Raw genomic sequence first — 23,455 nt, forward strand, 5'->3', positions numbered from 1 at the left:
TTAATAAATTAATTAATTAAATAAAACTCAGAGCCTGGCATGTGTCGGATGTACGAGAAAATGCCAGTTCCCCTCTCCGCAGCTTAAGCAGAAGGAAGAAAAACCCCTGCGACATCTTGCCTTATTGCTATTCCGTCCTTGGGTCACTCGACGCTTCGTCTGAGGACGGTGACCCCTCGCTCGGATCCCGGCCACCTCCGGGCCTCACCCTCCTGGCAGTGGCGTTTTTATGGCCCATCCATCACTCCCTTCCTCATTCATTCATACACGCTGCCCAGCGGCCACCGGGTGCCAGGAACTCCGCTGGGCACCGGAGAGGAAACGATGAGTAAGACAGTCCTTGCCCCTCGGGAGCCGTGGTCAAGTGGGGGAGGAGGGACCGAGGCCACGAGGCAGCGTCCAGTACACGCCCGATGGTCGGAAATCTCCCGCCAGGATGGCGACGACACAACCTGGGGATGCCGTGTCTTCCCCGTTGGCCCACGGTCAACCCAGCAGTTGAGCCTCAACCGACTCCTCCGTCCCATCGTGATCAGGCCTGGAAGCTGGGGAGCATCCGTGTCTCCTGACGATCCCTCCAGTGTTCTCCCGTCAGACGGCGTAAGTCCTAGAAACCAACCGCCGTGTTCCCGCAGGGGCCCCGGCGGCCGAGAGCCTCGAAGCGAAATGCCAGCCTTGGTTGAGTTGGTTTCCATTAGCTTAGGTTTTCCAGTGTAGCGTCTCCTTCCCGCTCCCTCCCGGATTGTTCTTAATCACCTACACCTTGTTATTTTATCCTTGATCAAAACAATAATGGTGATGATGATGATGACGACGACGACGACGACGACGACGATGGAGAATAACCTGGCGTCCTCATCTCATGCTAGGTGCTGTGGGAGCTGTGCACACATTCTTTTTGTTGTTGTTGTTTTGTGTGTTTTTGTGTGTGTGTGTGTTTTTGTTTTGTTTTCTTTTTGGGGGTTTTTTTTGTTTTTTTTTTTTTTTCGTTTTTTTGTGTTTTTTTTGTTTTGTTTTCTGTTTGTTTTTTTGTTTTTTTTTGTTTTGTTTTTGTGCACGCATTCTTTCATTAACCTCCACAGCAGTCCTTTCGGGTGCTGGGTTGCTACGATTTTTTTTTTTTTTTTTTTTTTTTTGCATTTTTCAGGTGGGGAAAATGGAGCCCGGAAAAGTCCGAGCAACGTGGTTAGAGCTGGGGAGTGCACTGGGATTCTAACCCACCTGCTTCCTCATTTTATTGTTTTTCTAGCCACCCTGAGACTCTTAGGAAGAAAGAGAAGCTGTACGTGCTTGCTTATATTAAAAGGAAGAACACAGAAGAGGGAGGAAGGAAAAATAAATTGCTGAATGAGTGAGTGAGCAGCAAAATATCCAAAGGAGGAGACGCTTACTCTAGGTTTTTAAGGATCGATGGGCTTTTGAAGGACGGAGGTATGTGTGAAGGAGAGGCAGTGGACCGACGCAAGCAATAGCAGGGAGACGTGCACCTGCTGGGGGTTCATGTGGGCTTACAGAGTGTGGAGAAGGGCAGCTGGGGCGCAGGCAGGGCCAACGCAAGGCTCCTGAGCTCAGGTCCGGGGGTTCAGACGACAAAGGGGAGCTGCGGAGACATTCCTGAGCAGCACGGTGCACGCGAGGGACGCGGGCGGAGGGTGGAGCGCGTCCGGGAAGGAAAGGAAATAAATTAAAAAAAAAAATCTTAAGTGTCCAGGAGCACAGGGTTTCAACCAGGGGCCCACGCGGGGTGTGGGGGAGCCTGACGCCCACAAAACGTGAAGGGATAGACACATGTGCGTGAAGCCCAAGGGCGCACAGCAGCTTTCCTCAGAGTCTGAGCCTCTCCAGAGCCGGCTTCTGCTCCAAGACACCCGTCTGCGTGTCTGCGTGTCCGCATGTCCGCGTGTGAGCCTCGTCCCCATCACCCTCATCGCCAGGTTCCAGGCTTTTTGCAAGAATCCTACTAGTACGCAAAAGTGAGCACATATTCCAAGCAGCTCTCCCGGGAAAGAGGGTTCACCCAGCTGTTCACCTAACTGTGGTGCAAAAGACTGGTTTGTTGGGGGAGCAGCTCAAACCAGGTGGCACGTTGGGTTCCAGGCCCCGGGGGCCCCGGGGGCCTGGAGGACTGGTCAGGGGGGCGAACGGTGAGGATTTACTAAAGCCGGTACCCAATAGGTGACTCAGGAAGTCGTTTTTTTCTTAAATCCTTAAATGCATTCGTGTAGACTCCTCTTCCCTCTCAGGTCCGGCTTGGGGTGACGCCCACCAAAGCCTTTGGACTCCACAGACCAAGTCCTGTCTGACTTTCGGGAATGGGAGGTCCCCAGGGTGCAGCCCGAGAGCCCAGAGGCACCCGGTGAGCTCCCAGCCACCTCTCCACCCCGTCCACCCCCACTCAGGACACGCCGTCTCCGGGGAGCTGCCTGGCTTTTCCTGCACCTGCAGGATGCTCTCTCTCTTCTCAAGACCTAGCTCAGGAGATGCCACAACACAGCCCCTCACAGTGACAATCCCACCACCCTGGGGCCCAAGGGGCCCTCCCTGTGCCCTTCATTGCATGCATATATGGCAGGGGTCTCATCGTTCCACCTTCAAGCTGGTCTCCCGCAGCCTCCTCCAGGAAGCCCTCCCTGCACCCCAAGCCCAGACCTCGAGTCTCCCTTTGCGTCCCCCCTTGCACCCGCAGTAACATGTTGTGGCCTGCCTTCCTCGACATGGTGGAAGTTGGCGGAGGTCAGAGACCGTCCCCATCGTTCCCACTGTGGCATCCAAGCAGTGGGCGCACGATCAATATGGCGAAGGTCGTTGCCGCTGTGTCTGGGTCGATCCCGGCCACTAAGGTGAAGCTCTTAGAGAGAAGGGCTCCTGCACTGCTCATCTCTGTGTCGTGGGACCCAGCACAGGGCCTGGCAGCCCAGAGGGCAGCCAGGAGTGTTTGTTGAATGAATCTGCAAACACAGGAATGGACAAATGCCACTTCCCGGTCAGGGCAAGGGGGTCACTGCAGACCCAAAGCCCTGTTCCGAGGCTGTGGATTGTCAGCAGTGGGGTGAGGGTGGGGGTCTGAGAGGGCCTCGGTCCTAGACTAGGAGTCAGGCGGTGGCTTCCCACGATTCTCTAAGCCCAAATTTAAGTCTAATTAAAACATAGCTCAGTAAGAGTCTGGAGTTTGATGAACACTAGATAGAGTCATCGGTTTCTCCCCAAAAGCCCATTTGTCCCATTTCTTCCCCATCTCAGGGAACGGCCCACGGTCCAACCTGCAGCGCAGGCCGACGGCCTTGGAGGAGCCCTGCTGCCTCCGCGCTGGCTGCTCTCCCAGTGGTCTTCCCGCGTCCTCACGCAGGCCCGCACGCCCTGTCCACACCGCAGCTCGAGAGGCCTTTGAAGACCAGTCAATTCGCTCATGCTACAGCCCCGTCCCCAAGGCCTCTGCTCGGGTCCCGCCCCACGGAGATTCCCATCCGGGCTCCGATGGTCACCCCCCGGGCCGCCTCCACCTTGCCAGCCTGCTTCCCATCGCTCTGTCCCATGTCCCCCCGACCCCCGGTACCTGCCCGGGTCCCGCGCTCCCTCCCCGGGCTCACCTCGATCTCGGGCTCCTCGTAGTCGCCCTTCCCCGGATTTCTCCCGACCGGCCCCAATTTCAGGTCACATGACCACGTCTCCCCAGAGGGCCCTGCCCTGACCCCCTCCCCGCCGCTGCCTCGGGGTGCTGTGCTGGGACCCGCGTTCTTTCCATCAGAGCACTCGTTGCCACCTCAAGTGATTCGGTCTCTTTTCACGTGTTTGGTTCCCTCCAACTAGCACGCCAGTGCTTCTCGCGTTCCAGAACCACCAGCATCTTGTTCACTTGCTTTCTGCTTCTGTCTCCAACTTGAGAGGAAGCTCCCAGACGGAAAGCCCCACCCAGCCCGGGGCTCCATCCCACTCCTTCTCAGCGCGTTGCCGGGCACACAGTTGACGCTTATTGAGGATTTGCTGAGTTAATAGCTGAATGAATGGATGAATGGACGAGCTCAGAATGTGCGCACACTATGAAGCTGGCTCGTGGAGGAGAGCGAATGCGTCCTATTCATCGGCTTTAGCGTGAACACAGAATACGGAGACGATCCAGTTTGCACAGACTGGGGTCACCCCTGGGTTACCGTGCTCGGTCCCGGTCACTGCGCTGTCACGGGGACCACAGTGAGCGTAGAAAGCTGACCGGGTTGGCGCGGGAAGGGAAACTTAGGAAACCAGCAACGATCAGCTACGGAAACCAGAAATCCCAGGAAGGACGCCGGCGCCATCCTTTAATAGCTCAAGAGCGGCTGGAAGAACGAGGGGGTTGACGTAGCTTGCAGCCCTAAGCCCGTGGATCTGAATCCAGATCCATGGGTGTTCATTTGATAGAGACAGATGCCATGTAGGAAGGAAACGGTCCCTTGACAGCCTGCATTCGCATCTCGGGAGGTGGTGAGCTTGTCATCTAAGAAAATGTACGGGTGGGTAACGCCTTGGCGAGGATGTTGAGGGATTCAAGCAGCAGAAGACGGCCTCCAATACCCCTTTCAACCCTGACACATCTGGGATTTTGTGATATACAGGGATTGAGTCCACAAGACGTTTCTGGCCAACAGGGGTTCTGAAACTTACTTATCTAGCAGAAAACATCACCCAAACCGGGTCTGCACGTTAAGCAGTGGGAAGACGTGCTGAGGGGTATCTCGGGGGCTTGCAGCCATCCCGCAGACACACCGGGCAGCTCACTGGGTTCGAAGCCCGCCATCTGTGTGTGACCATCCAGCCCACGAGGCTGTCGGGTGGCGTGAGGACCCAAACGCCGCTTCCACTTTCCGGGGAACAGCCCGCACTCCCTACAGCACGGTCGCTCAGGTGAACCTGGGTGTGCTTTCTGAAACCCCAGCACCCTGTAACCACCGGGGCCCTGGGCAGAGACCCCAACTCCCCAGCCTATGACCTCCTCTGCAAAACGAGTTTCATTAAAACCCCGGGGAGGGGAGGAATCGGACCGAGAATGGCACAAATGTGACACTTCATGAACCTCGGAGACAGACCTTATTCTATTGTATACATGGGAACATCTGCATAATAAAAAGTAAAAAAAAAAAAAAAAGAGGGAGAGTTTAAAATAGTACCAACCTCACATAATAATTGCATAATAATTCACATAATAATTTAAAGTCATCGTCGTCATCGTTATTGTCCCAAGGAGTTTATACGGATCCTAGTTATTACCATTATTGCCAGGGACGTTTAAATATCCCGCTGAATCATCCCAACAGGCCACTGCGGTGGTGGAGATGGTCTCCACGTGGCAGATGAGGAAACTGAAGCTCGCAGAGGTTAAATCCCACAGCACGATCTGAAGCAGCTACGGGGCTCCGCCGTCACGGCTGCCTGGGTTTCAACAAGAGCCCCTCGTGTTCTACTTGGGTGATGGCCACACACTTCTGACATGGGGTGTTCATCTCAGGCGGGGGTTTCTGAGCTTTCTCAGTGGCAAAACCATTGTTTTTTTGTTGTTGTTGTTTTTCCAAATGCTGCTTTTCCTGCAAACTCCAGGGAACAAAATCCCAAAAAGCCAAGCAAGCCCTCTGGCCAAAGTGGGTATGGTGCCCCAGCAACCTAGCCCCTTGATTCTAGGGTGGCCCCTGAAGCCCCTTAGGGTCCAAGAGCAGAGTGTGACAACCCCCGACTGAAGCCAGCAGCGACAACAACAACAAAAAAACCCTAAGCTCTGAGAATTCCGTGTGAGGACAGCCTCCTTTGCATAATGCAGCTTTGGAGGTGGGGGGGTGGGGGGGGCTCCTGTCTCCGAGGCCTGTGATCCTCATTATCAGCTCTGAGGTGGACCAGGCAGGGCAGATGACCCTCAATTTGCAGATGAAAAGACATCAAGGCCAGATGGAGTTGAGCCACTGGGCAAAGGTGCACCAGTTCACTTTGGGGCCAAGCGCAGACTGGAAGCAGACCGGTGTCCATTAGCTCAGTGTGACCTGGCAGAGAGGGTGCCATCTACTGGAAATTGCCACTGACCCTTGGTCCACAAAGTGAACGATCAGCGTCTTGGCCACCCAGTGCTGAGCACAGCCCCGAGGCCCCCTGCCAGGGCTCCATCCCGGAGCAGATGGCAATGGGCAGCAGAGGGGGGGGTCAGCGCCACTGGGGGGCTGGCGGCAGGATTCGGCCAGTAGACGGGCCATTCCCATTCTAGCCGCATGGTGCTGGGCACAGGGCAGGGTGAGCAGTGACAGCCGGGTGCCTTCCACCTTTGTCGGCAGCCCGAGAGGGGACAGCAGGGAGTGCACCTGGGGCACCTGCACACACTTCGCCTTTCTTCCCAGCTCTTTTCTAGAAATCCCCGAAACCAGACATCGTTGGTGATTGCCTGGATGCCCCCCCACCCCACATCCGGCATCTCCGACTTGAACTGGAGCATGTGTTGGAGCAGGCGACACTTAATTATCACTTAGTCTTCAATTAGCACTTAATTATTAACACTTAATCCATCTGTAAAATGGGGACACCAATACCTGCCTCCTAGGGACCCTGGGAGGATTAATTAACGTCTGCAGCCCACTCTGAGGATGCCAGACATGACTGGGGGCTCACAGTGGCACTGACGGCCGTGGCGCTTCGCTCGCTTTTCCTGACGTGCTCTCTCCTTCCTTTCCCTGCGAATTTCCAGCCCCAATCATATCTGCCCAACATTGAGCTCTGTGTTTCCCAGGCACAGGATTCCCCAACTAGGAAAAGGGCTATTTACAGCCATCCTCCCGCACTTTAATTTTCTATTGTGCCCTCTGAATATGTCAATGCCTTCCCAGTAAATATTTTGATGTGCGCTCTTGCAGCGGCTTCTGTGGAGGCTGAATGGGACAGCTGCTCCCTGTATTAGGGAATTCCAGATGTGGTTTAAAACCACCAGACTCATCTGTGACAGTGCCTAGCCTCTGGGAACGGGAAAGGGAACGTATCGCAATGCTGCCTGGAGGGAGAGCCACGGGCATCCGACCCTCAGCCTAGGCCGGTGAGGGTTTTCAGGGCCTCGGATCTACACCTAGGTGGCCTGGGCAAAGGGAAAAACACCAGCCCTTTGTGGGCTGGTCAAAGGGAAAAACACCAGCCCTTTGTGGGCTGGTCAAGAGGCAGCAGAAATACAGCCCTGGTCTGGCTCTTCACCGGGGAAGCTCAGGATCCTGGTCACCCACCCTATAAAGATTGGACAAAGGACCCCAACAGGTGGAGAGAAGGCATATACAGCCTTTAGGGTTTAACCAGACTCAACAACGGGCCAGAACATTCCCCCAGAAGGTCGGACCTCGGCTCCTCCCTCCTCCCTTGGTGCCAGCCACAGACGGGGACACTCACCCTTCTTGGAAGCTGAGCCCGTTGTCTCTCGGAGTCCCAGCCACCGGGGCAGAGAGCTGTTCCTTCACGGTCCTGGGCTGCAAGGCCTCGGGCAGGCCTTGAACTCTTTTCCAGATTTCGTGGCAAGTCTTGTCTAAGCTGTCTTGGGGAGTGTCCTGGTGGATCCAGATGTATCTGGGGAATGGGCCCAGGGCGGAGGGGCGCTTGGCCACCAGGGCTGAGGATGAAGGGAGCCCATTTCCACTGGCCATCCTACTCCTGTCTTTCCGGAGGCCCCTTCGTCCGCCCAGGGCTTGAAGACAGGGGGACCATCCACCACCACCCCTCATTCACCGGAGAGGGAGATGAGGATGGGCAGACGCAGGTCAGTTCTGCGTGGCTGTTGCTTCAGCAAGGTGGCTGTGCTCAGAGGCCTTCGCGGTGGGTGTGAGGGGAGGATGGAGCACCGCTCTCTTTTGGGGAGGGGGAGCTTATTTTGATTTGCTTTTATTTGCTCTCTTCTGACTTTTGCCCCCCTCCCCCTCTCCCGTAGAAGAAAATATTTGAAAGTCAACAAAAACCAGTAGCTTAGTAACCGTGGAACCCCCCTGAGCTCAGGAACCGGGTGCCTGGGCGGGCAGAATGACATCTGGGAACAGCTGGAGGGGGAGGGCGGGCTCTCCCCGCAGCCCCCGCCGTCCCGTCGCCACGCCCCCGTGACACCTGCAGCCCTCAGCCCAGTCCAGGGCTGGTGGGCAGGTGCTAGGCCAGGGCCCGGCGCAGGTGCTAAGTCAGGGCCCGGTGGGCAGGTGCTGGGTCAGGGCCTGGCGCAGGTGCGAGGCCAGGGCCCGGCGGGCAGTTGCTGGGTCAAGGCCCGGTGCAGGTGCTAGGTCACGGCCTGGCAGGTAGGTGCTGAGTCAGGGCCTGGTGCAGGTGCTGGGTCAAGGCCTGGTGCAGGTGCTAGGTCAGGAACCGGCAGGCAGGTGCTAGGTCATGACCTGGCAGGCAAGTGCTAGGTCAGGGCCCAGGGCAGGTGCTAGGCCAGGGCCCAGGGCAGGTGCTAGGTCAGGGCCTGGGGCAGGTGCTGGGTCAGGGTGCAGGGCAGGTGCTGGGTCAGGGCCTAGGGCAGGTGCTAGGTCAGGGCCCAGGGTAGGTGCTAGGTCAGGGCCCAGGGCAGGTGCTGGGTCAGGGTGCAGGGCAGGTGCTGGGTCAGGGCCCGGGGCAGGTGCTGGGTCAGGGCCTGGGGCAGGTGCTGGGTCAGGGTGCAGGGCAGGTGCTGGGTCAGGGCCTGGGGCAGGTGCTGGGGCAGGGTGCAGGGCAGGTGCTAGGTCAGGGCCTAGGGTAGGTGCTACGTCAGGGCCTGGGGCAGGTGCTGGGTCAGGGCCCGGGGCAGGTGCTAGGCGCGGCAGGGGCGGGGTCAGCCCTCGGGGTCCCGCCCACCGTCCCGGGGCCTCCCAGGGACCCCGCCCCCACGCCCTGGGGCTCCGGACGGCGGACCCCGGGGTGCCCCCTCCCCCGCCCCCCCCCGTTACCCCAGCAGACACCTGCCCGCAGGCCCGCTGCCTGGGCCGACTTTGCCGGCGCCCACACCCTGGGCCCAGCGCCGGGTTCCTCTGCGGCCCAAGCGCAACGGCTCGGAGCGGAGCGCGGGCGCCGGGTTCGGGGTTCGGCGCCCAAGGCTCCCGGGCAGGTGGGGGCGGGGCCGGGACGACCCGGGGGCACCTGCACCTGCACCTGCCCCGTCGCGCCCGCCGCTCGTGCACAAGCTCCGCACCTGCCGGGGGCCCTGCCCGGAACCGCCGATGTGGCCCCAAACTGACATTTTTGGGGGGCGCTTACCGTGTGCCAAGCTCTGGGCTTCCCGTGTCCTAGCCAACCCACCAAGCTCGTGAAGTTAGTACCTTTGTTACCGGTGGGGCCTGGAGGAAACGCAGTCTGCGGGTCAGAGGGGGTCGGTCCAGAGCCCACCAGGAAGACAGGAGCTGGGATTCACACCCAGGCCCCCACCCTCCAGGCCCCACCCAACCGTCACGGCCTTAGGGATCCCTCCTGAGCTGGGTTCAGCAGGTCCCCGGGGTGGAGGGGGAGCGGGGGGCAGTGGGGTCAGGGGTTCCTGGCCAGAGAGAAGGGCTAGGTTAGCAGTTTGCGGCCCAGTGAGCTCACCTCTCTCCCTGGATGGGCTTCATTAAACTCAGAACTGATGCGGCACTTTGCCTGCCCAGGGCTCCACGGCCCCGGGGGTCAGGGGTCCACCCAGGAAAGGGAGAGCGAGCCAGATGACTGGGAGAAGAGTGGATGGGAAGAGACCAGCCACGGCCACCTCCTGGCTGGGGGGGCGCAACCCCTCTTTTAACCTCCCCTATGCGCCTTCCTTCCTTCATTCCCCAGGATTGGCTGAGCACCCCAGGTGAGATGCGGGCACCGAGGACGCATGCAGGTGAGCAAACTGGCACGGTCCCTGCTCTCCTGAGGCCTGTATTCTAGTGTAAGGAGAAAGATCGCACACTAGCGAAGTAAATAAGCACTAATTACAGACGAAACGAGGGCTCTGACGGAAACTAACCATCACCACGTGTGCCAGTGCCTCGAATTGGGCATAGAAAAGGGAAAGTATCACGGAGTGGCCTCCAGGGAAAGCCACGGGCATCCGACCCTCAGCCTAGGCCAGTGTGGGTTTTCAAGGGCCTTGGATCGACAACCGGGTGGTCCATGCAGAATGAAAAATGTCCCCTTCGTGGGCCAGTAAAGAGGCAGCAGAAATACAGCCCTGGTCTGGCTCTTCACCCGGGGAACCTCAGGACCCTGGTCACCTGTCCTATAAAGACTGGACAAAGGACCCCAACAGGTAGAGGGAAGGCATAGGGGAGGACAGGGGGAGGGGAAAGGTGGCAGCGTCAGATGGATGGCCAGGTGGGCCTCCTTGAGGAGCTCAGGTGTAACACTGGAGATGAGACAGAAGGAGAATCCTTTTTTTTTTTTTATAAAATGGTGTTGAAAATTCTTATGAAAACCACATTTCTGGCACATAGTAGGCACTCAACAAATACATGTTGGATGAATTAATGCTATATCATTTGTAAAGTACCTGGCATACAGTCGGCGCCCAATACACAGCTTTGCTCTTTAAAGAAGGCCTGAATTCCTGGGAATGTTGACTCTCAATTTTGAAATCCGAGCTTCATTCGCCTTTGATTTTCATTATAAAATTGAAGATGTGCTCCTTTGGGGAAAATTCTGAGGACCTAGACTGAATAAAATTATAGTTAAGAATGTAGAAAACCTTTTAAGATAGTGTATTTAAAAGAAAAGTGATCATTTCTGATGAAATATTAATAGTTCTGAAAATGTCACTCAGTGTTTGTGCTGCTTGGCATTTGGTTGGCTAACACCCATGCTTAGAGCAGAAGGCCAACAGCCCGGCCCTGCCCCGGCCACAGGATTCTGGAAAGTTAGCCAGCTCACTCGCTCCTGTTCCTTCTCCCCCCACAGCAGGAGGCTAGGCAACAGGGGCTAAATTGGAAGGGATTGAAAATAAAATAAAATAAAATAAAATTCAGCAGGGATAGGGAATGTTTCTTGGAGCACACAGCTGAGGTTTCCAGAAGATTCTGCAGAAAACATAAGCGAAGTAATTCGAAATAGTATAAAACTATGTCTGATATGGTAGCTGCTAGCCACATATGGCTATTTTCATTTTAATCCTATTTTAATGTAAATTAAGTTAAAATCTGAGTTCCTTAGTTACATCGGCCACATTTCAAATGCCGCATGTGGCTCGCGGCTGCCATTTTGGACTGCGTGGGGGGCATCTGCGTGGTCATGAGACACATGGGCTCTAGAGCCAGACTACCCGGACTCGACTTCTGAGTTCATGGGTTCTGGCGACAGATTACCCTGTGCCTTGGCCTGTTGGTTCTCCAGGGATGCCGCAGGAAGGGAGGCTAAACCCGAGAAATGCATTTCTTCCCGGTTCCGGAAGCTTGGAATTCCAAGACCAGGGTATCGGCAGGGCGTCTCGTGGGCTCCTGGCTGGCTGGCTTCTCCCTGTACCTTCATATGGTCTTCGCTCGGTGCACCTGTCCTCCTCTTATCAGGACCCCAGTCATCCCAGATTAGGAGCCAGTCCAGAGTCTCATTTTACCTTAATCACTCTTTAAAGGTTCCATCTCCACCTAGAGCCATACTTTGAGTTTTTTTGGGGGGGTCGTTAGGGCTTCAACATATGAATTTGGAGGGACACTATTTAGCTCCTAACACTTGGTCGTATCTATAAAACAGGATGATAACAAAGAACACCTGCTTTGCAGAATCGTGGTGGACGTGCTATTCCTGAGTCACGACTTAACACACGGGACGCGTGGCCCGTAAGAGACGCACAGCAGTGCCGTATATCCGTCCCTTTGTTGATTACGCTGAAATGTGTGCTACGGGGGTTTCTAAATAACAGCTTTTGTGCAACGCGTAGGGAGGGGAGGACTTGAGCTGCACTGGGGAAATTGCTCTGTGAGGAAGGGACAGACTCAAGTCATCAACTAAGCCCTTCCAGGCTTTGTTCATTTTTGAGCGCCTGCCACGGGCCAAGATTGTGCAAGACACAGGGTGAAGAGATGAATAAAACCTCTAACTTAGACGTCGTCATAGGCGCGCGAAGGGAGCGAAGCTTTCCAGAAGTCCCTGGCACACAGCAGATTTGGGGACATCAGAGCCTGTTGGGGTCCTGCTCAATGTATGTCGTGGTGCCCCTGCAGCACGCAGGCGTCTCGGTGCCCAGCGCATGGAGTGGTGTCCGTGGAATGGGCGACCGTTGAATGCGGGGACCAGGCCGCCATTGTCACCTTGAACGGTGGGTTCGATTGGTTTGAACAAATTCTTAAACTGCCTGTTACTGCCCTCGTGATGCTGGGCAGATTGCTTGCCCCCGGTATACCCCCATTTGCTCATCTGGTGAAACGGGGACAATAAAATGCTGACCTCGTGGAGCTGCTCTGTGACAGGTACAGAGCTCAGGACAGGGGCCAGTGAATGTTAGCTACCATTATCTAGGATTCCGAGAGCCTCGGTTTTCAGTCTGGAAGCAGGAAAACCTCAGGAAGAAGCAACTCTCCCTCCCTACTCCCCAGCCGAAGCCTCCACTCACTCACAGGGTCTTGGTCGCTGTCACCTGCCGGCCAGGGTGGGGAACACGTCCAGGTGGTGGGTGCAGCCTGCGCTCTGTTAAGACCTTCACGGGCCCAAAACCAGCTTCCTCTTGGAGGGCCCTATCCCTCATCTAACATAGTTTAAACACACCCACCTCTCACCACAAATATAACTTTTTTGGCTGGAAAAGAAAATTGAAAGGATTTTTGCCATTTTGCTTTTGAAAATGTTTGGCCATGAGTGATTTATTTAATCTACGGTCGGCTCTCGTTTCTTACCGCTCTTGGTGCTTTACCTGGGAAATCTTGCACAGCGAGGAGACTCCAACCTACAAATTGTCATCAAACGTGATGAAATTTTCATGACTACTAAATCCAGCCGTTAATGAAGCTGACGTAACGTCACATTTTGCATTTAATTAAATATTTACTGATTTTATTTTATTTTATTTATTTATTTTTGTATTTACTGATTTTAATGTTGCAGTTTTCTATATCTTGGTATTGTGGAGCTAATGAAAACACGTTTAGGTCTCAAACTTCCTTGCAGGCCCCCCCAAACCCCATAGAGGACCCCCCTTCATCCCCAGGCCAACGGTGTCCTAAAGGGTCCGGCTGCCCAGAGAGAGGGCCGGGGGTGGGGGCAGATGCCGAGGGGGATACCAGGTAAATTTCCCGAGGGACAAACCATCAGAGCTAGAGGTAGAGGAGGGTGCAGCCATGTGTCACAGGTGCAGGCCTTCCTGGATGTTGTCCCCGAAACCGAACCCAGCCACAGAGCGCCCGGCCACCTCCAGGACTTTGGAAAGGACACCAGAATGCTCTAGAAGCAGAGCTGACTCTGGCTTCTCCCTCCCGGCAGCAACATGAGCAATCCTCGCCCTCACCCAGGGGATTTCTCCTCTTGTTCTCATCCCCACTCCTTGCCCGCATGTGAGGAGATCGTTAAGAGTTCAGGCTGTGGGGTGGACGTCCTTGAACTCCCGCTCTGCTGCGACTACGGGGCCTTCACACACGCTTAACTTCTCTGGCGTCTCGTCATCTGCAAAGCGATCGAAACAAGAGACCGGTGCCAGGTGCCGAGGGGGAAGAGCTTCGGATAGGAAAATGCCAGGTTCTCGGCACAGATGCCGACTATTGTTTATTACTAGTTATTAAAGTAAAAGCGGTAGCTTATGAGGGGTCCACTTGAAGTTAGGGAAAAGGCAGGCACCTGGGTCGGTGGAGCATCTGCCTTTGGCTAAGGTCATGATCTCAAGTTGCTGGAATCGAGTCTCAAGTTGGGCCCCCTGCTGCTCCCCCCACTTGTGCACATGCTGTCTCTCAAACAAATAAAATTTTTAAAAAAGGTAAAGTTAGGGAAAAGGAGAGCCATAGTTGATGGAGGAAAAGAATCTGGCTGGCTTGGCAGTGGTGGCCCCAGGAAGGTAGCAAAAAAGTCAGCATGCATTTGGCCTTTCACCTCCTGCTCTGGCTTCCCCACCAGGCTCATCGTGACAGGTGCCCCAAGAATTTCTGGAGAGGCTGTCTCAACTAGAAGCCTGGTGCTCTGCCCCTCCTCCCATAATTTCCATGCGGGGACGTTGGTCCCCAATATGCATTCATTGAAGATTTATACAAGTGGACGGCTGAGATGATTTGAGGCAGCTTTCAGATTAAAAAAGTAAAAATCATGGCATTGAAGAGTAAAGCAAGAACTGACTTCATCTAAAGAAAACAAAGAGTTGCTACTTTCAGGCACCTGAGCTGGTCAGAACGCATGGAGGTAATAAGGTAATAAAACTGGGTATCCCTATTTGTCAGCTAACACAAAAATGGAAACACATCAAAGGCAGAGTTTTTATTTTCTGACAGCAAAAAAACACACATCTTCATCTGTGGAGACAGAATGTTTCCTGGAAATAACCCCAAGCATGAATTTATCATGAGTCCTTGTAGAAAGGACACTGAGTGACATAGTGGGCAATATATTCATTTCTGTTTCCATAAAGACAGAAATGCCATTAAGTTGGTCAGTTTCTCACATCAGGGTTCTCTGAAGACATAAAGCATAACATTAAATCATAACTCAGAGAAGGCATTTCTTTAAGGAACTCAGATAATGAAGTCTAGGGGAGACCCCTTTGGGACCATTCCACAAACATTAGCGAGCACCCAGTCAAGCATCTGTCTGTCCATCCATCCATCCATCCATCCATCCATCCATGTATCCATCCGTCTATCCATCCATCCATCCATCCACCCATCCATCCATCTGTCCATCCATTCATCTGTCTATCCATCCATCATCCATCATCTATCCATCTGTCCATCCATCCATCATCCATCCATCCATTCATCCATCCATCCATCCATCCATCCACCCATCCATTCATCCATCTGTCTATCCATCCATCTGTCCCTCCATCCATCCATCCATCTGTCTTTCCATCCATCCATCTATCCATTCATCTGTCTATCCATCCATCACCCATCCATCTGTCCATCCATCCATCCACCCACCCATCCATTCATCTGTCTATCCATCCATCATCCATCCATCTATCCATCTGTCCATCCATCCATCCATCATCCATCCATTCATCCATCCATCCATCCATCCACCCATCCATTCATCCATCTGTGTATCCATCCATCCATCCATCCATTCATCTGTCTATCCATCCATCACCCATCCATCTGTCCATCCATTCGTCTGTCCATCCACCCATCATCCATCTGCCCATTCATTCATCCATCTGTCTATCCATCCATCTATCCATCCATCCATTCATCCATCCATCCATCCATCCATCCATCCATCCACCCATCCATCCATCCACCCATCCGTTCATCCGTCCATCCATCCATCTGTCCATCCGTCCATCCATCCGTCCATCCATCTGTCCATCTATCCTGCAGAGCTCCACTGAATGCCCACTATGTAGCAGACCCTGTAGGTGGCACTGGTGAAGATCGCCTGCAAGAGCTGACACCTGGACTGAGTCCTGAAGGACAAACAGGAGGACGCCAGACACAGCAGGAGGCGAGCACTCCAGGCCAGGGAGCCACAGCCACAAAGGCCCAAAGCACAGGAAAGAGAAAGCACGCCCTTCTCAAGAGCACAAGGGCATCTGAAAGGCTAGAGCATGAGGTGGGGGATGGGGTGGGGTGGGGGGGCTAGAGGGGCAGGTAGAGGCAGATAATGGAGGCCCTTTTAGGAAGACTTTAGCAGGGAGCTTGGGTTTCACTCAGTAGGTCCTGGGGAAATGTCAGGGGAAGGTGGGGAAGCTGTGAAATGAGGGCAGAGCAGGGCGGGGGCACCTGTGACGTGGCTGCAGTAAGAAACTGGAAAGAAAGACTGCAAGACCTGGGAGATATTAAAGAGGCAGGACTTAGAGGACTTGGGGGCTACCTGGGGGTGGGGGCCGAGCGAAGGTGTCCAGGGTGAGCTGCTCAGCTTTACGGCTCAGGAGCCCGCGGTGGTGCAGGCGGGAAGCAGAGGTGGGTGCGCTGACCGGGTAGAGGCAGAGGGGTCCCGGTGTGAGCAAACTGGGGCCTCGCACCCCTTGGGACATTCATGAGGACAGGATGCCACCCACCCCGCAGACACTAGGGGCTGAGACCTTTAGAAGGAGGTTCCCGCGGGAGCCAACTCCCAGTCCCGGAGGAGTAGGCTGGGGGGAGAAGTGGGCCCATTACAGAGCCTGAAGGGTGCAGAGGGAGGCCCCTTCCCCTCGGGCCCTGCTGCCAGGGTCCTGAGCGCACCAGCGCCGTCTCCCTCCCAGCGCGCATCCACACTGCTTGCTCCCCGGGCCTGTCACCCTCGGCTGAGCCCGGGGAGCCCTCCTCCCTGCCACCACATGCTGTTTAATGGCTGTGGATCCCCCTCCCCAGTAAACTACCAAGCCCCCCAAGCCCCCCCTCTACCCACCCCCAGGGCAGGACCTCCTGACAATGTCTCATTCTTCTTTGCTCCTTCTTTATTTGCTTCCTCAGCACCCAGGTGGAGCCTGGCGCGCAGAGAAGCACTGGAGATGGGGACAGTGAACCGGTGAGGAGTAAGGCCACGACCACTCCAGAAGGAAGCCCCACACGAGGCGGGGGGCTGTGGAAGGGCCCTGCCCGCCGCTGGGGCCTGCCCCCATCCTCCATGGGCTCAGGGCTGTTACCCAGCAGCTCCCACATCAGGGGCTGGCCCTGGTGTCTCTGATGGGTGGTGGTGTTCCTCCACACAGCCATTTGGGATCTGGGCTTCCTCCAGCCTGTGGCTGTGCCACCCCCGGGGGAACCAGGCGATGGGTACCAGCCGGCAGCCGGAGGGGGCAAGGATGGGAGGATCCTATGGGATCAGCCTTGGAGCAGCACACACCCCTTGTGCTCACACTCCTTTGGCTGGGGACACTGTCTCATGACTTCTTCACCCAATTACAAGGGGGCCTGGGAAATGTGGCCCCTTCTCAGTGACACTTAACATTATTGACATTTTTGGCCAAGTCGGTGCTGGAGGTAGGGGGCAATCTACCCCCCAGGGCATCATAGGATGTTCAGCAGCATCCCTGGCTCTGCCCCCCAGATGCCCACACACCCTCCAGGCCAGATACCCCAAAGATCTCGCAGACATGCTCAACTGCCCCCCGGGGGGCAATACCGCTCCTGGTTGAGAACAGTTGCTGCATCTGTGGACGGGGAAGCATGCACTTTTGAGACTTGGCTAGCAGGCGGGTGCTGCAGGGGACCCCCAGCAGGGGGAGGGGGGCTAGGAACGGCTCCCCAGGAGAGGTGACATGGGCTGAGGGGTGTCGGAGGAGACAGAGGGCCCCTGCCCTGCGCGTGCGGCCGCTGAGCACAGAGGAGAAATCCCACCTGTTTCGCCACGGACGCGAGCGCTGTCCCTTTCCTTGGGTCACCGACAGATTTTTTCCATAAGAAATGTCAGAACGTGGTGGCCCCAGCTCGGCCCCTGGCCGGCTCCCTTCTCCCTCCTGATCCCTGAGGCCACAGCTGCCCCCACCCTTCGTGCTGGGCTGTTGTCACCTTTCCGGGAGAAGTAGATGGTGTCTCCCCACAGTGACAGCCTTGCTCTTGGGACGCCCTAACTTCTGTAGGGTCCTGCTCCAGCTAAAATCCCCATCTCCCTGGGGGCCGGGCTGTGCCTCAGAGCTCTCCCAGCCCTCGCTCTGGGGCCCTTCCCTCGGACCCATCCACTCCTGCCCTCAGGGGCCCCTCCTGTCTGCCCCCTCGCCCCCACCCTTGGGCCTCAGAAAGCTCCTTCATTTTCTCCTTGGGTAGAGGCAGAGGCCAGGCCCACAGCCCCTACTGCGGCGGAATTCTCCAGAGCATCAGGTCTTGTTTTCTTTCCCAAAGGAGCTCTGATCTTATCTGGACATCAGGCTTATCTTGCGAGTCACTGTAGTGCACTGGGCTTTTTGTGCAACGTGATATTGTGGAGACGCCCTGCCCTGCCCCGACCGCTGCCTGCAGCTCTGGGGAGAGTGGAAGGGGCGAGTGGGGGGCCGGCCCTTGGGGCTGGGCTGAGAGCCACACTCTCCTAGGCTGGGGGGGGGTAGCATCCCCGGGGCTCCCGCCCGGCCCTCACCCTGCGGGTGTCCCCGAGGCTCCAGCTGTCCCTGTGCCCACAGCACAGGACTGCTGGGGTCGCCTTCCAAGTGCGCTCCCTTTTCCCGCCATTCATTCCCACCCAGTCCCCGCAGGGACGTCCGTGCACACACGCGCCAGGCTGTGCCCCTTTGGCTTCCACCTCCTGGAGATAAAAATCCACGTCTCTGGTATTCAGAGCCAGCCACCCTCCCAGAGTAGCTCCCGCTGACGCAGTCGTGCTGGGCTCGGCGCTACCACCCCGCTCTCTAAGTACATGTTCAGACCATCATGCCTGTGTTTTCTTTTCTCCTCTCCCACCTTCAAAAGTTCTGACTTCCTGTTGTGTGTTGACCTGTTTCTCTTTCCCCAAATGCATATGTGGAAGTCCTAACCCCCAGGACCTCAGAACGGGACCCTATTTGGGCACAGGGCTTTGAAGAGGCGATCAAGTCCAGATGAGATCAGGCCCTAATGCAATGACTGGCGTCCTTCTAAGAAGAGGCGATGTGGCCACAGACGTGCACGGAGGGCGATGTGAAGGGACACGGAGGAGGCCGTGGACCAGCCAAGGCGGGAGGCCTCAGAAGGAGCCACGTGTCCATCAAGGTGTGGACACCTCGGTCTCCGACGTCGGGCCTCCAGGACGAGGAGAAAATGAATTTCTGTTGTTTAAGCCGCACCGTGCGGTACTTCGTCACGGCAGCCCCGGCGAACCCACACACCTTGTGTTTCCCGTGGCCTAAGACTCAAAAGCAAACGCCTCACCACCCCCTGTGCCTCCTGGTGATCTGGTTCCTCTGCTCCCCTCTTCCCTCATCTCCTGGGTGCCCCCTCTTGATGCAGCCCCATACTCTGTCTCCTGTCCGTGTCCCTTTTCAGAGCCCTGCTCATGACCCCTGTACCGAAAACCCCTTTCCCACCTCTCTGCAGGGCTGTGTTGCTTCATCCAGATCCCCGCCCCAAGAGGCCTGCCCAGACCGCCTGTTTAGGTTACATTGCCCCCCTGCCCCCGCCCCCCCCGCCCCATATTCTTTCTCAGAGCACCGTGAACTTTTCCTTCAGCGCGTCCTTAGTTAGTAACGTTATATGCATTTATCTGTCACCTGCCTTCATCAGGCCGGGGACTGTTCACCTGGGTGTATGTTCCTTATCCAGCGCGGCGTCCAGTGTGTAATCATGCTTACTAAATATTTGTTGAGTAAATCTTCGTCTTGCCAAAAATCTCTATCCGGGCCTCGGGGTCCAGCCAAAATCCTACTTTCTTCCTTAAGTGAGCCTTTCGATCCCCCAAGTCCAAACCAAGGTCTTGGTTTGTCTCTGTAGCGTGTCCCTTGTGTCACGGTGATCACCACTGCATGCGTGTGTGTGTGTGTGTGTGCGTGTGTGTCGCATGTGGGGCGCCCACCACTGCCCCACATCCTCCCACGCTGGCCTGCACGCCGTGGATCTCTACATCGCCCACGGCAGAGGCTGGCACACGGCCCAGAGCCCGGGAGGCCTCAGTAGATGCGCGTGGACCCAAATAGATCACAGAGAGGCACCAACGGTGGAGGAGGAAGTAACCGGGCCGTTTTCAGGGATGAAAAGTGCGCCCCTGCCCTCCAAGCCCCCGAAGAGGATGACAAACATTGCTTTTGCCAGGGGAGGTGCGGGGGCAAAGCTCAGCTGTGGGCTGCAGCCACTGGCGAAGTTCTGGGGCGAGGAGGGGTGGGGGCAGTGCAGTGGTCTGGAGCCCCAAACCCTAGAGCAGCCCAGACTCTCTCCTGGCCAGCTGTGGGCTGCTGGGGCAGCTGGGCATCGGCCGGGCATCGCCAGCTCTTCTCTAGGGGGGGACCCAGCAGGCAGGGGAGGGGGGCCCAAGCTTAGGGGCCAGCTCACCGCAGGGCCAGTCCTCGTCCTCCCCGGGCTGCTGGGAAGGCCTGGCCAGCCTGGGCTGGCTGAGCTCTGTCTTTGGGGGGCCCGGACAATGGGGAGCGAGGAGGAGCCCCCTCCCCGCCGCCCTGGGGACATAAAGCAGGCCTTTCACTGGGTTGGTCTGGCTGCCTCGGGGCGTCTTGGCACCGGCAAGGGCGTCGGGAGGGGAGGGGCGGGCCGGGAGTGTGCAGGGGGTGGGGCAGGACTCGCAGGGAGCTGCCCCCGGGCCACCGGGCAGGCTCCCCAGCTGTGGGATGAGCTCATGCAGGGAAACCGGAACGAGTTGGGCTGGGGGATGGGCGGCAGGGGAGCGAGATCGCGGCTCCCGAGCAAGTTTTCGCGGGGAGCGAGGACGGGCATCGCCCCCATCCCGCCCCCACCCCCACCCCCACCCCGCCCTGCGCCCCCTTGCAGGCCTGAAATCCTCAGGCCCCGCCCGAGCCCTCCAGACCCCCGGGCCCCCGACTCGCGGAGGTGCGCCCAGCTTAGCGCCTCGGGCAGAGCGGCCCCCGCCCCCCTTCCCTCCCCTCCCCTCCCCTCGCCCCCGGGGCTCGCCCCTCCCCCCGGAGTCGGGCAGGCGGTGTAGACCGCGGAGGAGCCCGCGTGCCGGCGGCGGCCCCGGGGACCCCAGCCCGAGGGGGGAGGCAGGGTGGGGGATGGGGTGGGGGATGGGGTGGGCCCGGGGGCAGGAGGCCTGGGAGCAGCTCCCGCGCTGCTGGGGCCGTCGTGGGGGAGGGGGGAGCGGCGGGGCCGCCCGGTGAATTTTGAGGATGGATCGTACAAGTAACTCTTGCATCGTCCTTCCGGCACCCTCCCCTGCCCCACGCACCCCTCCCTCCTGCAGCCCGACTGTGTCTTAGGGTAGGGGTGGGGCGTGCCGAGCCCAATCACCGCCCCCCCCCCCCATTCTTCACCATGGGCGTGAGCGCAAACACCCTTCTCCCGGGATGGGGATGGGGATGGGGGTGGGAGATGGGGATGAGGATGGGGATGGGGTGGGGAAGGGGATGGGGTGGGGATGGGGTGGGATGGGGTGGGGATACAAATGGGGATGGGTTGGAGATGGGGATGGGGTGGGGATGGGGTGGAGATGGGGATGGGGAAGGGAATGGGGAAGGGGTGGGGAAGGAGATGGGGTTGGGGTGGGAAAGGGGATGCAGATGGGGATGGGGTGGAAATGGGGATGGGGTGGGGTGGAGATGCGGATGGGGAAGGGGATGGGGATAGGGATAGGGTGGGGATGGGGTGGGGATGAGGATTGGGTGGGGATGGGGATAGGGATAGGGTGGGGATGAGGATTGGGTGGGGATGGGGATAGGGATAGGGATAGGGTGGGGATGGGGATAAGGATAGGGTGGGGATGAGGATTGGGTGGGGATGGGGATAGGGATAGGGTGGGGATGGGGATAGGGACAGGGTGGGGATGGAGATGGGGATGGGATAGGGATGAGATGGGGATGGAGATGGGGTTGGGGTGGGGATGGGGATGGGGTGGGGATGGGGACGCGGGGGGCGGGGGAGGCTGCCGCGAAGGGCGCTCCTGCACCTCCGCCTCGACCCCAGGATTGCAAGTTCAAAGCCGCCACCACCCTGATGAGCTCCCGAGAGAGCCGTGACTCGGGGAGCCGCGTCCTTCCCCGGTTACCTTCTCCCAGACAGTATTGCAATTTGCAAACGTGGGAGAGGCGTGTGCGCGCGTGTGAGTGTGAGTGCGTGTGCGTCCGTGTCCCCGTGTGTCTGTGCGCGCCCGTGTGCACGGGGAGGGGGGGCGCGCGTATTAACGGGCGATCTTGGAAACGGAAGCGAGAGGACTGAACTTAAAAGAAACTGGTCCCTCGTAAAACCAACGGGGATAAACAACCGCTCCGCTGTGCTCTGCGGCTCGTCTGGGGGCGGAGGTGGCGCCGGAGAGGACCCCCCCCCCCTCCCGGCAGCGCCTCCTCGGCTGCGCCTCCACCCCCGGCGTTTGGAGCGGCGGGGAAGCGGCTCCGGAGTGATTAATCCGGGGATAATTCACCCCCCCGCCCCCCGGCGCGAACCCCGCGAAGCGGGATTGGAGCGAGTCATTTCCGAGAGCGCGGCGCGCCTCTCCCCGGCCGGCGGACACTTGGTTCATTCCAGCCGCAGCAGCTCGGGGCTCCCGCGGACCCGGGCTCCGCTCCCGAGCACCGACGCTCCCCAGCTCTCCTGACCTCCTTTCTCCTCGGCGGCGAGCGGAGCCTCCCCCGCGCCCCGGCCGCGCCATGCCGCGCTCGCGGGCTCGGGAGCTGGGGCGCTGCGGCGGCCGCCCCGCGGGGATGTGGGCGCCCCCGCCGCCGCCCCCGCCGCCGCCGCTGCTGCTGCTGCTGGGCTGGGGGCTGCTCGGCGCCTCGGCCGCCGCGGGTGAGTCCCCGCCGCGCCCCGCCCGCGCCCCCCGCGCCCTCGCCGCCCCCCCTGCCCCAGCCGCAACTTGGCCGGATCCGGGCACCGCGGGGGCCTGCGAGACACGAGGCCCTGCCCGCGGCCGGGGGCGCCGGGACCGTGGCTCCGGCCCCCCCACCCCGCGTGTGCCAGGCTTTTCCGCGGTAAACTTTCCTGGAGCCCCCCCTCCCCCGCCGCCTCCCATTCGGGGGGCGCCCGGCCTGGGGGCGCAGAGCCGCGGCGCACCCCCACCCCCCGTGTCCGCGGCGGCGGGGTCGGCCCTCCGTGCCCGCGCCCATCTGCTCGCGGAGGGAGCCCGCGCCCCGGCCCCTCCCCGCGCGCCCCCTCCGCAGGGCGCGGGGCCCGAAAGGGGGGTCAAGGGGGGCGCGCGCCCTGCTGGGGGGCCATGGGGGACGCACGGCCTCGGGGATGGGGGGGCGCACGGCCTGCGGAGGGTCGGGGGGGGCGCACGCCCTGGGGGGGTCAGGAGCGTGCGCCCTGCCGGGAGTCAAGGGGGGCGCGCGCCCTGGGGTGGCCAGGGGGACGCACGCCCTGCTGGGGAGTCAGGGGGGCGCACGCCCTGCTAGGGGGTCTGGGGGGCGCACGGCCTGCGGGGAGTCGGGGGCGCACGGCCTGCGGGGAGTCAGGGGGGCGCACGCCCTGCTAGGGGGGCTGGGGGGCGCAAGGCCTGCGAGGAGTCAGGGGGGCGCACGCCCTGGGGTGGCCAGGGGGGCGCACGCCCTGCTGGGGGGTCAGGGGGGCGCACAGCCTGCGGGGGGCCAGGGGGTGCGCGCCCTAGGGGGGGTCAGAAGGGCGCACAGCCTGCGGGGGGCCAGGGGATTGTGTGCCCTGGGGGTGCCAGGGAGGCGCACGACCTGGAGGGGGTCAGGGGGACGCGCGCCCTGCGGGGGTCGGTTGGGGGGGCGGGGGCCTGGCGCCCTTTCCAGCGCCCTGCTGCAGCCGGTGCGGCGGGACCTGCTCCCCAGACCGAGCCGGGAGGGGGGCGCCCCGGAACTTGGTGGCGAGCGGCTGCAGCCCGCGGGCCAGGACGCGGGGACCCAGGCCGG

At 58.8% G+C, this 23,455-nt stretch overlaps 2 protein-coding genes and 1 long non-coding RNA gene across 4 annotated transcripts in view; 2 read left to right on the top strand and 1 right to left on the bottom strand.

The window, feature by feature from the left end:
- Positions 1-8,995, bottom strand: part of C13H1orf94 (chromosome 13 C1orf94 homolog) — a 35,973-nt gene extending 26,978 nt beyond the window's left edge. Inside the window, 2 exon segments of the mRNA XM_077844848.1 lie at positions 7,378-8,354; positions 8,889-8,995. Coding sequence (XP_077700974.1) covers positions 7,378-7,706 — 329 coding nt within the window. The 5' untranslated portion in view covers positions 7,707-8,354; positions 8,889-8,995.
- On the top strand, positions 7,961-19,284 carry LOC144281922 (uncharacterized). Of its 2 annotated transcripts, none has more exons than XR_013350302.1 (6): positions 7,961-8,261; positions 9,745-9,793; positions 13,981-14,267; positions 15,396-15,627; positions 16,473-16,527; positions 18,460-19,284. It is a non-coding gene; the product is annotated as an uncharacterized LOC144281922 (long non-coding RNA). The 2 variants fall into 2 exon arrangements; XR_013350301.1 differs by lacking the exon at positions 7,961-8,261 and adding an exon at positions 9,047-9,249.
- Positions 19,285-22,051: 2,767 nt separating this feature from the next.
- CSMD2 (CUB and Sushi multiple domains 2) overlaps positions 22,052-23,455 on the top strand; it is a 495,152-nt gene continuing 493,748 nt past the window's right edge. The window contains 1 exon segment of the mRNA XM_077844850.1: positions 22,052-22,370. Within this exon segment, the coding sequence (XP_077700976.1) occupies positions 22,232-22,370 (139 nt within the window). The 5' untranslated portion in view covers positions 22,052-22,231.

The sequence above is a fragment of the Canis aureus genome, chromosome 13, assembly GCF_053574225.1.
Source record: "Canis aureus isolate CA01 chromosome 13, VMU_Caureus_v.1.0, whole genome shotgun sequence".
Classification (NCBI taxonomy): Eukaryota; Metazoa; Chordata; class Mammalia; order Carnivora; family Canidae; genus Canis; species Canis aureus.